The sequence below is a fragment of the Sapajus apella genome, unplaced genomic scaffold, assembly GCF_009761245.1.
Source record: "Sapajus apella isolate SASKATOON/1434 unplaced genomic scaffold, GSC_monkey_1.0 scaffold4, whole genome shotgun sequence".
In the NCBI taxonomy this organism is placed as follows: Eukaryota; Metazoa; Chordata; class Mammalia; order Primates; family Cebidae; genus Sapajus; species Sapajus apella.
Window position 1 is genome coordinate 4894985 of NW_022436944.1, and position 15136 is coordinate 4910120.

Genomic DNA, 15136 nt, shown 5'->3' on the forward strand with positions numbered 1-15136 from the left:
TCCACAGGCCCCTGGCTGTCTCTATGACCAACTCCATCCTTTCCTATCTTTCAAGATAGATAACATGGACACTAACTTGAGTTCACATGTCTACATATGAACTAATGACGGTATAAATTATAGTATACACAAAATTTACTAAATAAAGATGTAAAACATATCCAGGCCTGTCTGTCAAGGGATTTTATGAATAAATTAAAAGAGAGTACTGTTTCTTTGCAAAGGATGAGTTAAAGTTCTTTGAATGCTTTTAAAAATCGGGTCAAGTTTATTCTACCTTTACAATTAAAATAGCTAAATAACTTTGTTTGCCTTGGACAATTTATTGCATTCCTTCAGGAAGAAATGGCAAGAGATACAGAGACGACTCCTCAGGCTACCTCCTATTCACTTTGCGAGTTAGTGGAAGACTGTCCTCTTTCCAAAACAGCCGCTGATGAAAGGGATCTATTAAAAAGAATTGCGTTGGTTTACACTGCAGATTGAATGGAGCATTAAACGACTGCATTAGTATGACTGCAGTGGGGGTAATGGTGGCCTCTGTAATGTGGTACTAACACTTTCACATACGTGTAATGATTGCTCCCTTGTCCTTATCTAATTTGTCACGAAATGGCATTTAGCATCTCTCTGGCAAATGCCCCCCTCCCAACTCCCTGTGCCCTACCGTTTTATTTCCCCACCCCCCACCCCGGTAAGTGTAAACAGATGAGGAAATATGTGTACTTTCAAATCGTCACCCATGTTTCATGAAGGTGGGGGTTTGCTGCAAATCACTTGGAAACCGCTCCCCGGAGGCGTTTAGCGATACCGCCCACCCAAACAGCTCAGATGTTCTTAATTTGATCACTCCCCCCCAACACCCCACCTTTTGGGCTGTAATTTTCCAAACAGGCATCTCTCTCATCTGCAAAGAAAAGTTACAAATCAATCCACATATACAGAATGCTGACTTCCCGACACTCAATTTCACAGGGTGTCTCTTGAAGAGCTGCCAGATTGTGACCGCTAACGGGGGAGAAGGAGAGGGGGACCGAGCGAGCGAGCGAGCGAGAGAGAGAGAGACAGAGGGAGAGAGAGAGCGCGCGCGATCACTTGCTTCCTTGCTTCCTAAGCCTGCGAGAGGACTGCGGCGGCTGATTTACACAGTTGGCGCGGAGGAGGGGCCGGGGGTGAGGGGGGACGCGCTGGCGGAGCTCCGGCTCTGAGCTGATCTGGGGGCTCCCGAGCGCCGCTCCCTGGGTGCGCGGTTTGGGGGCGGCTGATGGATTTGCATTCAGGTTCCAGCCCTGCGTTTCCCATGTAGGCTCCTTATACCCGACCTGGCGCTCCCGTTTTGGAGGAGACGTTGGTGAGTAACGTGTAACCCGATTTTAGCTATTTCCTAGGCCACTGAAGTGGCACTTTTAAAGCAGGTCAGTCTTAAAAGATGCCGCCGCCGCCGCCGCCGCCGCCGCCGCGAGCGTCTCCTTGGCCTGAAACGTTCGGCGGCCCCCTCCCCCTCCCGCCCCCCTCCCCCGCACCTTCTCCCGCTCGAGAAGTGAGGCTGCTTGAATGGGGAGCTGTCAGGGGACTCACTCTCGGCCCAGGGATCGCTTCGCCTTCGTGCTCTGCCTGAGGTCGCCCCAATCCAAGTGGAATTTGGTGTGCACAGCCATACTGTGTGTGCGTCTCCTCTCCCTCTCCTCCTCTCCCCCCACCTTCGCCGTCTGACCAATGCTGGGATCGAGATCCAGTCGCCCCCTTCCTGCCTCCTTTCCGCCTCTCCCCACCCTTTTCTTCTCTGGTCTACACACCACCCGCCCCCTCTCCCACCCACCTAAAGGGCAAAGAGCAAAGACACCCTGGAACAGCAAGGGCCAATTCCATCTTCGCGGATGGAAGGAGGCCTCGGGCAGGGATTGCGCTGTGAGTGACAACCTTTCAGGAAGAGAGGAAGGGAGAGATCCGGAGATGCGCTCGGGCCCTCGGGAACAGCGAAGCCCTCCGCTGACCAAGAGCACCGAGGTTTTAAATAACAGGAACGCGGTCCTGGGACACTCACTCGCCTGCCTGCCTGCTACCGCGGGCACGGGGAGCTGTGGTCTGTCCTGAGCTCCCGTCACTGGCATCGCCGCGCTAGGTGCGCGCCCGGCTCTCCCATTGGTATGCAGCGACCATTTCCCTGCAAGTCTCAAAGGTGGAAACGTTTAAACGGATTACAAGCGTGATTTGGTAGCCTTTCGGAAACTTGGTGGTCAGAAGAGGAGAAGCTACAAGGCTACAGGATGATGGATACAATTCCGCCTCCCAGAGAGTTTGCCCCTCCCGCTGGGAAGCCCCTCGGAGCAAACCTCGGAGATCCTGAGCGCTCTGCACCATAGGTACTCGCCGCCATCCTTTCCTACTCTTCCTAATTGAGACCAGTCTTTCTGGTATGTAGGGTGTGCATTGTAGAGCACATCGAGTTTGGCCGCGGTGTCTTCTGTACGCTCACAGGTGCTAGGGGTTTGCTGCAGTTTTGATCTGGATCAGTTAGGTGTAAGGACGTTGATGGAAGGAGGGGTCCTGGAGACTAACATACCCTCGGACCTCTTTTCTGGGTGAAGATATCGTAAGTAAGTCCAACAAATAGGCCAGGTGGCAGAGCGAAGGACCCCTCCCCCGGTGGATTGCTCGCTAGCGTTGGAAGAGGTGGAAGGAAAAAGGCTTGAGCTTTTAATAATTTTCCATTTCTAAACAGATCATTGTGCGTTTCGACTGACGACAGCAGATTAGAAAAGGATCTACAGACGGCTCAAAGCTCTTCAGAAAATGAATGATGCAGCATTTTAATTATTTGTTCTAGGGACGATCGTTTTGCATCCATGTTGGAATATTTAATCTTAGATTAAATATTAGGAGAGATTAGTAAGCTGTAAGATCCAGCAGTGGGGAGGAGGAAGTGGGAAGGGGGCACAGCGGGGAGAAAGGGCTTCTTGTCCTCCCTCTGGACAAACAAATGGCTCTGGGCGCTCCCAGCAGGACACGGAAAAAACCGGGGCCCCAAGGCTCAACATCCCCTAACTTTTGGAGCTCTCCCTATCCTTTAGACTCACTATCCTGAGCTAAAGGAAAGGAAAAAGGTGAGATAGGCTTTAGAATACAGCCCAGGTCCAGAACTTAAGGGGTTGGAGTTCAGGAAAGAACAGAGACTTCATTGCAGAGACAACCATTTACCGTCACCTGGAAGCTCAGGGTAGCCTCCCGGATTACCCATCGATTCCATCACATCATGGGATCAGATAAGACCCGAGAAATAGTCACCGCCTCTGCACGTTGGGTACCCAAAGTGCTGGGCGGGGGATGGGGGGATGTGGGTGCCAGCAGCTGGGGAGGGAGATGGAATTGCTCTGATTCTGAGCTTAGGCTATCTGTATTGGTTTACTTCTTGGCTGAGACCTATGGGAGCAATAGGGTGGGTCTGGAATATTAAGGGTAGAATGTTAGAAAATTCTGCCCTCCTGCTTACTTAGTAGTAAGGTTGCATGTTTCTAATATTAGCTACTGTGTGGCAGTGGACTCATGTGCGGTCATTTCGAATGCAAAATATCATGGAAATTGCCTTTGACTTTTAAGGAACGCGTAGTTAGGTGATTTATCTGATTTAGAGCAGTAAGAAAGTGATGTGTAATCTGTGCTTTGCTTTAAAATTTGCTTTTGTAAAGGGTGCTTTAAGGGAAAACCATCTCTACCTACTAACTTTGAGCCCTTGGGCAACTGAGGTTCAGTTTAGTTCTTTAGCAACCAGAAAGTCCCTCCTTTCTCCCCTACCGGCGAGTTGGTGACAGGATTGGTGTGTGCTGGTGGGGGGAGATGGGGAGCATCCACAGCACAGGGTTCCTGGTCATTGGACTCCTTTGCTGCACACTTGGCGCTCCCCAGTTTCCCCACCAAGCTGCATTCCTTCCCAGCAGGCAGGACTGTAATGCTATCTGCTGAGCCTTAAAAAAAAAAAAGAAAAAAAAAAGAAAAAAAAAATCCCTCAGAGAGGGTTCCTGAGCTATCATCTGGTAGTCATTCTGCAATACAATAACTTCCTTTAACCACCTCCACCCCCACTCCCACTACTCCCTAGGATTCCCTTCCAGAAAATTTCACGGAGAAATATTTGAGTTTTAAAAAATAAGAAAAAAAAAAAGAAAGAACGGACAAAAGCATCCAAATCCTTAAACCCACCCCAATCCCGCGAGGTCTTTCCCGGTGGCAGCATGTGAAATGTACCATTGTTACCCAACTGGTCTGTCTCTCCATCCCAAGAACAGGCTTGTCTCTGTTTTTAAAAAGGTGGAAGAAAACAAATGCTGTTGAATCCAGGGGAAATCGAAGGCTTTGACCTGCAGCACAACAAAAGAATTCCTGGTGCAACGGGATCGAAGCAAAATGCAGAAGAAACTCGGTCCAAGTCTTTCAGGCTGTCTGAGCTCTTACTCGGGATACCCCAGCAGAATCAGCCAGATTCGGCTTTTCTGCTTTGGGGACCTGGATTTTCCCCTCATCCCCGTCATTGCAGAGAATGTCTGTCCTGTGAAAAAGATAATTCCGAAGGATAGTCTCACTTTTCAAACCACCTGCACTAGAGAGAGGAGCTTTGGAAACTAGAGGAGGAAATCATCCCAGGGATGGTTTCCTTGAGAGTAAAAAAAAAGGAGAAAGAAAATGCCTATCCCCGCCCCCCTCCCCCATCTCCACCTTCCCCACCAAAGAGATGTTTCCCGTAGGTTGGTCTCCTCCCCATTTTCTCTGGTTTCTTATTTTGTCAATTTTTGTTCTCTACCCCTCCTCTTCTTTTACACACACACACACACACACACACACACACACACACACACACACACACACCACTCACAGCTGTATAGTGAGGGCTTCCTAGTGCTCGCTCCCGAACCAATGCTAAGCGCGTTCCCCTTGGAGCTCATTTTCATGACGTGGAATGCCGGATTCAGGGTTACAGCACACATGTTTTTTAAAAGCCCGAACGAGAGAAGTCAGGGTCTGCCCTGTGACCGAGCCTTCCTCCTCCCTGCCTCCCTCTCGCCCTTCCTCCCAGTGCCCAACGCTGTGCTGTGGGTACCAGAGAGAGCAGCCGCCGCGGCGGCAGCGGCAGGGGCAGGGGCGGCGGAGCTGGAAGCCTGCTGCAGCCCCTGCTCCCTCCTCTGCTGAGTGTGCCAAGCGGCAGTTCTGCATGCTAAAGAAGCCCATTGAAGAGCCCATTGCATTCCCAGCACGTCTCCAGCTTGCTGCTTTTTTTTTCCTCTTAGTCCCCCACCACCCACAACCCCCTTTATCCCCTTTTGCTTCAGCTTCAGCAAAGGGAAGGGAGAGGGAGGGAAAGAAAGAGAATCCTTAAACTCAAGCAGTTTTTTTTTCTTTTTCTTTTAACTGTTCCTTTCTAATAATTAAATACACAAACAAAGAAAAAACAAACAAAAAAACAACCTCTGGCAAAATAGGTAAGTCCAAGACATCTGGAGCCTTTTTTGCCTAAACCACAGGGACCTGAAAGACCAGAAAAATATTTAAGATGGTGAAGAAGGAAGAACTTCAGTAGATTTTAATATTTTATGAGGGAGATGGAAGACTAACTGATACTGCAATGTAGCCTTTTCTGCCTTCTCTCTCTCCTTCTTTTTTATTTAATTGTTTTTAAATTTTGAGTATTGCATATCTGAGGCAGATTTCTCTTTGCTTTCTCACCTTATCACCTTTCTTTACTGCTGTGAACATTATATCCAAGTGTAGTGTGAAGATTTATTTTTTCACTTTTCCTGTAAATTATAGCATTGTTTTAAGTAAACGGTTGATGAAATATACCTTTCTGTGTGCTATCTGTGAGGAAAATACATGCTAGAAACTTTGGTTTATTTTTATTGATTAAAATCAGTTATTCAACTTTGATTGATATTTTAGTGACTCAGGAAGGACACTGTAATAAAACTGCATTATTGCTTATTTATGTAAAACATTTTTATATACTGATGTTATTAGGCAAGGAAAGTGATTCATAGAGGAAGACTATGTTATCAGAATAGTGCACTGCATTTGTTTTTTCTGACTGGAAAAGAATTATATCTTTTTTGAAATGTATTTCATGTGATAGATCATTTATCAGCAGGTAAGAACAGAGGTTTCCACTCTCTCTCAACTTTCACTACCCACCTCCCTTCTAACCAGCCACCTGTTATTCCAGCCTTTTACAGGGTTCCTCGGTTGATCTTGAAGGCACAGATACATATTCCAAACTAAGCTCTGCAAATGTTTTAATTCAGACATTCCCAGACTCAGCATCCTCTAGCTGTCACTATCTTTAGCTCTGACAATTGCATGGGCATGTTCTTTAGAAGGGCTAATCATTCCTACATGCTTTAAGTAGCCAAATGATACAAATACATAAAAAATATTTATTTAGTTAAAGAAGATGACAATAATCTATTTTGGGGCAAAAGAATGTGGATGTATAGTGTACATACTGACTATACACTGTAATAATGCATATTATGATCATTCCATAAAAATAAACCTTAAGTTTTCCTGAGATGCTAATAATTTTACACATTTCAACATCTGATATCGAGCAATAGGCTCACACTTTTTCATACAAATTAATATAATAGTTTTGGAGTATGTTATGTCTTTTTAATAGTCAAAACCTATAATTCAAAGAACATATTTTTCTCATCAGAGTTCCAGTCAGATTTATTATGACTATATTTGATGTCACCATGAGTTTTAACAGACAAACAGGTGTAATGGCTACATTATTGCCATTATTACTGAGCCTGCCTATGCCTAAAAGGCAGTACCATTTACCAGTTATGTTGTTTGTTATACAGAGGCAATGCAAGCTGCTTTTGTTCATGTAGTATGCCATTTACCAATTATGGCATGTTTCAAAAAAAAATGCCAGTGCATGGTTCAATATTGCAGAGTCTTCTAAGTTTAAAATATAGGACACACTCTAAACATTAAGCATGTTGCTAGCTCATTTTGAGTGTCAGTTCAACAATTGCTGAAGTTTTTATATAGCTCTTAAAATGCCCCACATGTAGGAGTCAATTAAAATAGTACATATGACTAAAAGCTAAAAATCTGCATTTTTATTTCTGTTGCAGTTTTGTAATCAACCGCGAACGATGAAACCTTCCATAGCTGAGATGCTTCACAGAGGAAAGATGTTGTGGATAATTCTTCTAAGCACAATTGCTCTAGGATGGACTACCCCGATTCCCCTCATAGAGGACTCAGAGGAAATAGACGAGCCCTGTTTTGATCCATGCTACTGTGAAGTTAAAGAAAGCCTCTTTCATATACATTGTGACAGCAAAGGATTTACAAATATCAGTCAGATTACCGAGTTCTGGTCAAGACCTTTTAAACTGTATCTGCAGAGGAATTCTATGAGGAAATTATACACCAACAGTTTTCTTCATTTAAATAATGCTGTGTCTATTAATCTTGGGAACAATGCATTGCAGGACATTCAGACTGGAGCTTTCAATGGTCTTAAGATTTTAAAGAGACTATACCTACATGAAAACAAACTAGATGTCTTCAGAAATGACACCTTCCTTGGCTTGGAAAGTCTGGAATATCTGCAGGCAGATTACAATGTCATTAAACGTATTGAGAGTGGGGCATTTCGGAACCTAAGTAAATTGAGGGTGCTTATTTTAAATGATAATCTCATCCCCATGCTTCCAACAAATTTATTTAAGGCTGTCTCTTTAACCCATTTGGACCTACGTGGAAATAGGTTAAAGGTCCTTTTTTACCGAGGAATGCTAGATCATATTGGCAGAAGCCTGATGGAGCTCCAGCTAGAAGAAAATCCTTGGAACTGTACATGTGAGATTGTACAGCTGAAGAGTTGGCTAGAACGCATTCCTTATACCGCCCTGGTGGGAGACATTACCTGTGAGACCCCTTTCCATTTCCATGGAAAGGACCTGCGAGAAATTAGAAAGTCAGAACTATGTCCCTTGTTGTCTGACTCTGAAGTAGAGGCTAGTTTGGGAATTCCACATTTGCCATCAAGTAAGGAGAATGCATGGCCAACTAAGCCCTCCTCAATGCTATCCTCTGTCCATTTCACTGCTTCTTCTGTTGAATACAAGTCCTCAAATAAACAGCCTAAGCCCACCAAACAGCCTCGAACACCAAGACCACCCTCCACTTCCCAAGCTTTATATCCTGGTCCAAACCAGCCTCCCATTGCTCCTTATCAGACCAGACCACCAATCCCCATTATATGTCCCACTGGGTGTACCTGTAATTTGCACATCAATGACCTTGGATTGACTGTCAACTGCAAAGAGCGAGGATTTAATAACATTTCTGAGCTTCTTCCAAGGCCGTTGAATGCCAAGAAACTGTATCTGAGTAGCAATCTGATTCAGAAAATATACCGTTCTGACTTTTGGAATTTTTCTTCCTTGGATCTCTTGCATCTGGGGAACAATCGTATTTCCTATGTCCAAGATGGGGCCTTTATCAACTTGCCCAACTTAAAGAGCCTCTTCCTTAATGGCAATGATATAGAGAAGCTGACACCAGGCATGTTCCGAGGCCTACAAAGTTTGCACTACTTGTATTTTGAGTTCAATGTCATCCGGGAAATCCAACCTGCAGCCTTCAGCCTCATGCCCAACTTGAAGCTGCTATTCCTCAACAATAACTTGCTGAGGACCCTGCCAACAGACGCCTTTGCAGGCACATCCCTGGCCCGGCTCAACCTGAGGAAGAACTACTTCCTCTATCTTCCTGTGGCTGGTGTCCTGGAACACTTAAATGCCATTGTCCAGATAGACCTCAATGAGAATCCTTGGGACTGCACTTGTGACCTGGTCCCCTTTAAACAGTGGATCGAAACCATCAGCTCAGTCAGCGTGGTTGGTGATGTGCTTTGCAGGAGCCCTGAGAACCTCACCCACCGTGATGTACGCACTATTGAGCTGGAAGTTCTTTGTCCAGAGATGCTGCACGTTGCACCAGCTGGAGCATCCCCAGCCCAGCCTGGAGATTCTCATCTTATCGGAGCACCAACAAGTGCATCACCTTATGAGTTTTCCCCTCCTGGGGGCCCTGTGCCACTTTCTGTGTTAATTCTCAGCCTGCTGGTTCTGTTTTTCTCAGCAGTCTTTGTTGCTGCAGGCCTCTTTGCCTATGTGCTCCGACGGCGTCGTAAGAAGCTCCCCTTCAGAAGCAAGCGGCAGGAAGGTGTGGACCTTACTGGCATCCAGATGCAATGCCACCGGCTGTTTGAGGATGGTGGAGGTGGCGGTGGTGGAAGTGGGGGTGGAGGACGACCAACTCTTTCCTCTCCAGAGAAGGCCCCTCCTGTGGGTCATGTGTATGAGTACATCCCCCACCCAGTTACTCAAATGTGCAACAACCCCATCTATAAGCCTCGGGAGGAGGAGGAGGTGGCTGTTTCATCAGCCCAAGAAGCAGGGAGTGCAGAACGTGGGGGTCCCGGGACACAACCACCGGGAATGGGAGAGGTTCTCCTAGGAAGTGAGCAGTTTGCTGAGACACCCAAGGAGAACCACAGCAACTACCGGACCTTGCTGGAAAAGGAGAAGGAGTGGGCCCTAGCGGTGTCCAGCTCCCAGCTTAACACCATAGTGACGGTGAATCACCATCACCCTCACCCTCACCACTCAGCGGCTGGTGGGGTTTCAGGAGTAGTTGGGGGAACTGGTGGAGACTTGGCAGGGTTCCGCCACCATGAGAAAAATGGTGGGGTGGTGCTCTTTCCTCCCGGGGGAGGCTGTGGTGGTGGCAGTATGTTACTAGACCGAGAGAGGTCACAGCCTACCCCCTGCACAGTGGGATTTGTGGACTGTCTCTATGGAACAGTGCCCAAATTAAAGGAACTGCACGTGCATCCTCCTGGCATGCAATACCCAGACTTACAGCAGGACGCCAGGCTCAAAGAAACCCTTCTCTTCTCGGCTGGAAAGGGCTTCACAGACCACCAAACCCAAAAAAGTGATTACCTCGAGTTAAGGGCCAAACTTCAAACCAAGCCGGATTACCTCGAAGTCCTGGAGAAGACAACATATAGGTTCTAACAGAAAGAAGAAAATATATTAGTGCTTTTTTTTTTTTCCAAAAGAAAAGGAAAATAAAAGAAATATATTCCTTGCTCCCTTTACACGTGTCCCAATAACTCCATTCTCACGATCTTCCCTACCCTGAACAAAACTGAAACCGCATGATAACTAGAGAATACAGATGTATGCTCTCCCCTCTCAGATGTGATTTGGAGGAAGGGCCATACTCAGATCATTAATCAATGAAGTGCCTTCGCAGACTTTTGCCAGCAGATGTTATCATTATTTTTTTATACTGAAACTTGAGACTTTGACTGTGCCATGTATAAGGTATACTGGGGATCATTGTATTGATCCTAATTAAGTAAACTTCAATGTGTCTTTTTATTTTCAGTAACTATTTTTTTTTTAGTTGTAGTTTTGTTTGAAAGGGAGGGGGGAACAATTTGACATTTGTCATTTGTGGCTTTCTTTCTTCTCATCACGGCACAGATTCTGTACATGTATTAACAATGCAGTTTGCTGCATGCCTGGAAACTGCAAGACGGGGAGGGAGGGGGCGGGTCTTGCTCGAATGTTCTCACTCACTCTCTTGTCTCTCACACGCATATCCATCTGCAGATTGTGGTCCCTAAACCTGCAGTTTCTTCCTGCTGGTGCAGGTACACACACACACACACAAACACACACACACACACACATGCCCTATACCATTCCCATTCAACCCAATCTGCTTAGTTCAGGTTTGATCCGTTTTTCTCCTCTCCATAGTTCCATTACCCTTCACTGCTAGTGTACAGCTCATAGCATCTCTCCTGTCACCCTGGGAAAAGTCACATTCTAGGCTGGATTCTACTGAAGTGGAGGCCTGGAGGTTTAACAGCCGAAGACATGCGCCTAGGGATAAGCACCCTCTTTGTGACACTTCATCCTGATGCCAAGATTTTTTGGAGAACATCTGCACTTTCTTATATATATATATAATATTAAAAAAAGCAACTGGGTATATATCACTAACAGCTTTGTAGGAAGTACTTTTAATGTTTTCTCTCTCACACAAAGATTCAAAAGAAATGTGCATATATTTATTCTGTAATTTCAGTGATTATAAATTGTAAAGGTAATGTTTAATCATTGTATAGTGATTATGCGTCTGGTATAGCTTTCCTAATAAAAAGTTTTTGAAAAACATAATACATTATATATAGAGGATACAAAGCTTGAACCTTAAACTCCAGCTATGCCATGCCTTTCGTGCTCCCATTTTAAAAAATGTTTTCTTTTACTTGTTATGCAGAAAGTAACTTATTAACAGGTTTGATGCACTGTGATGTTGATAAATATTACTACCCACCATCCCAAATCAGGATACGATTGAGACTTAAAATCTGACTTATAGTTTACATTTTTTTCTTGAATTATGAATTTCAATCTTAGTAATCAATGATGCACTTTTTCCTAGGCAAGACACAAGGGGGAGAAAATAAAGCAACTAGATTGATAAGAAGGACAGGATTAATTAGGAGAAGGTAATCAAGGATCCATACAGTCTAATAAATGACATAAAGAAACCAGAAAGTAAAATTGCGATTGTTTTTAAAATCTGTAGTTGAATTACATGCACACCTTCAAACACCCACACGCTTCCACGCACACACAAACACACCACCCAATAAACATGAAAGGCCTTGGAGCCAATTTAGAAAGTCAGAATCCTGTGCAAGATGTCACTTACTTACATTTGGCTACCATTTTCCAGCCACTTACAGCAACTGGCCCCAATAACTCTTGACCTAAGAAGATGTTGAATGAGTTTTTCTTCATATGACATTAAATGATGTAGAAAAGTTAGCCTGACCACAGGCCAAGTTTAGATCCATTTATATGTGAGCGAAACCAAAGAATATTGGATTTTTACAGTGCTGGTATCATGTTGGTGGAGGAAACGAAGAAAACAGACTTTGAGGCAGGCATTTATCTAAGTAGGCCATTAGAGGGCAGCAGAGCTCCAGAGATCCACAGACCCAGGCCCTGCAGAACTGCGCGTTGAGGCCAGGGTTCTCGGCTGTGTTTTCTCAAAGTGCCCATGGTAGGGATTATCATTACGTGTTGAATGTAATTCATCACAAGTCACTGATGCCTTACATCACATTTTTTTTCCACAAAAAGAGAATGAGTCTAGCAGCTTCTGAAGGTGTGCGACTAATATAGCACGAAGGCATTGTAGCAAAAAATAATTAAAAGCCCCATGAATGTTTACGAGAATATATTTATATATCTCTTGATTAACTATATGGAAATGTCAGCATAGGTACGCATAAAAATAAAAAAGACAAGTATATCCACATAAAATTGCAGTTTGGGGGCACTTGACATGTATCTATTAACTTTCAGCCTCAATTATTTGAATATATTTTGGAATTGTTTTTGAAGGAAAAAGCCCAAGAACATCATTCACTTAATCTCTTTGTGTAATGTTGAAATGAAGCTCTCTGCTGGAGAGTTAGGCCCGCGATTAAATACGTGTCATTCTCCTTTTTTGTCTTCTCCTTTAAAAAAAAAAAAAAAAACTTTTCTTCTCGTTATCCCATCTTATTTATTCTTTCTAATCATCTATTTCCTTTTTTTAAGTCATGTAAAACTAATGTTACACCTTAGGTGTTTTAAAACTCAAATTACAGAGTCCCTCTGAACTAGCAATTTGTCATACTTCCATTCCCCCTAATCAAATGGTTTGAGGAATAATAGAAAGTATATGCACAGTAAAAACTCAAAGTACAAAGCTAGATGCTTTGGAAAATAGTCATCATTTCCTTAGTGACCATGCACCTATTCACAATACAGCATATTATAAAAATCAGGTTAAAGTACAATCTCAAAAGTCCCTGGTGCTTTCCATATTTGAAAAATGAGTGTCCATAAATGATATCAAATCACAATATAACTTGATGATTATAATGTTTATATTTTACTTATTAAACACAGAAAGTAAGATTGTTTGGCATTAAATATAGGTGGTATTTTCACCCTTGAATGAGGAATAAATTTATTTATTTGGTGAAAATAAATTTATACGAGAACGGAATTTTGTATTTAAGGAAATAGTTTTTTGCTTTTATGGAATTTTCTACCCCCTGGTTAGGACATTTATTTTTGCTGTGCATTAAAATTGCCTAAGTTAGTTTCAATTTATAATGCCAGATCTGTCTTCATTAGACACAATGAATATTAATGTAGGTACTAGGATTATAACATGTTTTATGTTTTTGCTGCAGTAAAAATATTTATTTTAAAGAAAGAGTTAGATTACTAATTCACTTGATGGTGATTACTAACTTGACTGAAGCAGACCCAGATCTGACAGGTATTTGCTACTATTCATTGCTATTTTTATTACTAAGTATAGTAATAATATTTAGAAATAATAAAAATATTGTTATATCTCTTAAATTGTAAGAGGTTAGTGAGAAATAATTGGAAATGAACTATTAGTTTAATTCAATAACAGTTTTAACATCATGTTATACATCATATGTGGTATTATTTATGTGGACGTTTTTATATTTTTATTTAGAATGCTATATTATTTTATCTAATTGCAAATACTTAAAAATAAGGATGATGAACACTATAATTTTAATAAAGTTTAGAGAGAGAGAATCAAAAAGAAAATTTAATGACTGAGCTTGAACATTTTTTTAAACCTGGCAATATTATTTTAAACCTTTGGTATTTGAAAAGAATATGTTTAGGATTATAAAAATTTATAATGCAAATATAGAACAAAATAACTTTAACCATCACAACACATTATTTTGATTCACTTAGTGTAAATTCATTATTCGTACAGTCCTGTCTTTTTGCAATTACGTTGTTGAAGCCAATAAATGGACTTTTGTGAAATGGCTATAAGAAAGGAAAAAAGAAAACATTAATGAAATGCTACACAGCATTTGAGAAATATGACTGTAACAAGTCAAGATAATGTGAGAGGAAGTGGTAATCAATGGACACTCCCTCTTAAGTAATTTTAATTCGTTTCATTTGAACTTAGATTTACACTTAGCTTAAAATTTTCAACTGTAAATATGCAGGTAAACAGGACATAAGTATCACTAAAGTCACCATTTTCTGTTCAATGTCTTATGTTCTGTTTAATATTCTATAGGCCTTTTAAAAGTAATAGGAGCAATAACACACGTGTAATCGGGCCACCATGTGTGTGTATGGGTGCGTGTGTGTATAGTACTATTATATGTGTATATACGTTGTATATACATGTATATAGTTTATATATGCTGAATTTTACTTTTATGTAAATTACACATTTTTTATTACATGTATAACAATTTCTGTTTTATGCATTTATTTTTCTTGCTTCTGTCTAGCAACCATCCCAGAGAAGCTGGATGAAATTATAAGTCATCACTTTGGGAATATTCACCTGTAAAAAGTAACACTGTAATTAATATTTCTGAATTTAAAAGTTATTTTATCCTCTAATTTGTTTCATTTTGTTATTTAAATCATAGGGGATACATCTCAGTGAGATTGTGATTCATTTTAAGTCTTCAGAGTAAAGGAACTAATTTCTTCATATAAGTACGCAACATAAGTCTAATAAAAAGCAAATATTTCTTTTTTCATTTTTCAATTAATAGAATAAATTTTACAGGTAAAAACAATTTTAGTAACTTCATTAATTAGATAAGACCTTTTCAATTTATCTAGGTCTGTAGGAAAAGTGAGATCTTAAAGGTGAAATATAAGAGAATTAAGGACCAGTTTAAGACACACAACATCCTGTTTTACTTTCGAAACACCATCCTTAATTTGAAATGTTTGACAATAGTAGTAATAATAATAATAAAATATCATTTTTCGTTTGCTCATAAGGAATCTGAATTGAAGGGACCTATTTTTATATAGAGAAATCACGTGTATACCAGAGGTTAGTAGTTGTGAAGAGGCAACATGTTATGGCCATATTCTTTAATTTTAGTGATTTTTACTCCTGAGAAAACAAATTCTTGAGAAAATGTATTTTTTATTACACTTACATA

At 42.0% G+C, this 15136-nt stretch overlaps 1 protein-coding gene across 4 annotated transcripts; it reads left to right on the plus strand.

Annotated features, from left to right (window-relative positions):
• The first annotated feature begins 937 nt into the window (after window positions 1–937).
• SLITRK3 (SLIT and NTRK like family member 3) lies at window positions 938–12300 on the plus strand. 4 transcript variants are annotated; one of them, XM_032261518.1, is made up of 2 exons: window positions 938–1351; window positions 7131–12300. In XM_032261518.1, the coding sequence occupies exon 2, from the start codon at window positions 7152–7154 to the stop codon at window positions 10089–10091; it is 2940 nt and encodes a 979-aa protein (XP_032117409.1). In that variant the 5' UTR covers window positions 938–1351; window positions 7131–7151; the 3' UTR covers window positions 10092–12300. The 4 variants fall into 4 exon arrangements, with proteins under 4 accessions (XP_032117409.1, XP_032117417.1, XP_032117403.1 ...); XM_032261526.1 differs by lacking the exon at window positions 938–1351 and adding an exon at window positions 1483–2414; XM_032261512.1 differs by lacking the exon at window positions 938–1351 and adding an exon at window positions 1483–2363.
• The last annotated feature ends 2836 nt before the right edge of the window (window positions 12301–15136 follow it).

What these genes read in the sequence shown, in the direction of transcription:
- SLITRK3 (XM_032261518.1), top strand. Translation starts at nt 7,152, where the DNA reads ATGAAACCTTCCATAGCTGAGATGCTTCACAGAGGAAAGATGTTGTGG.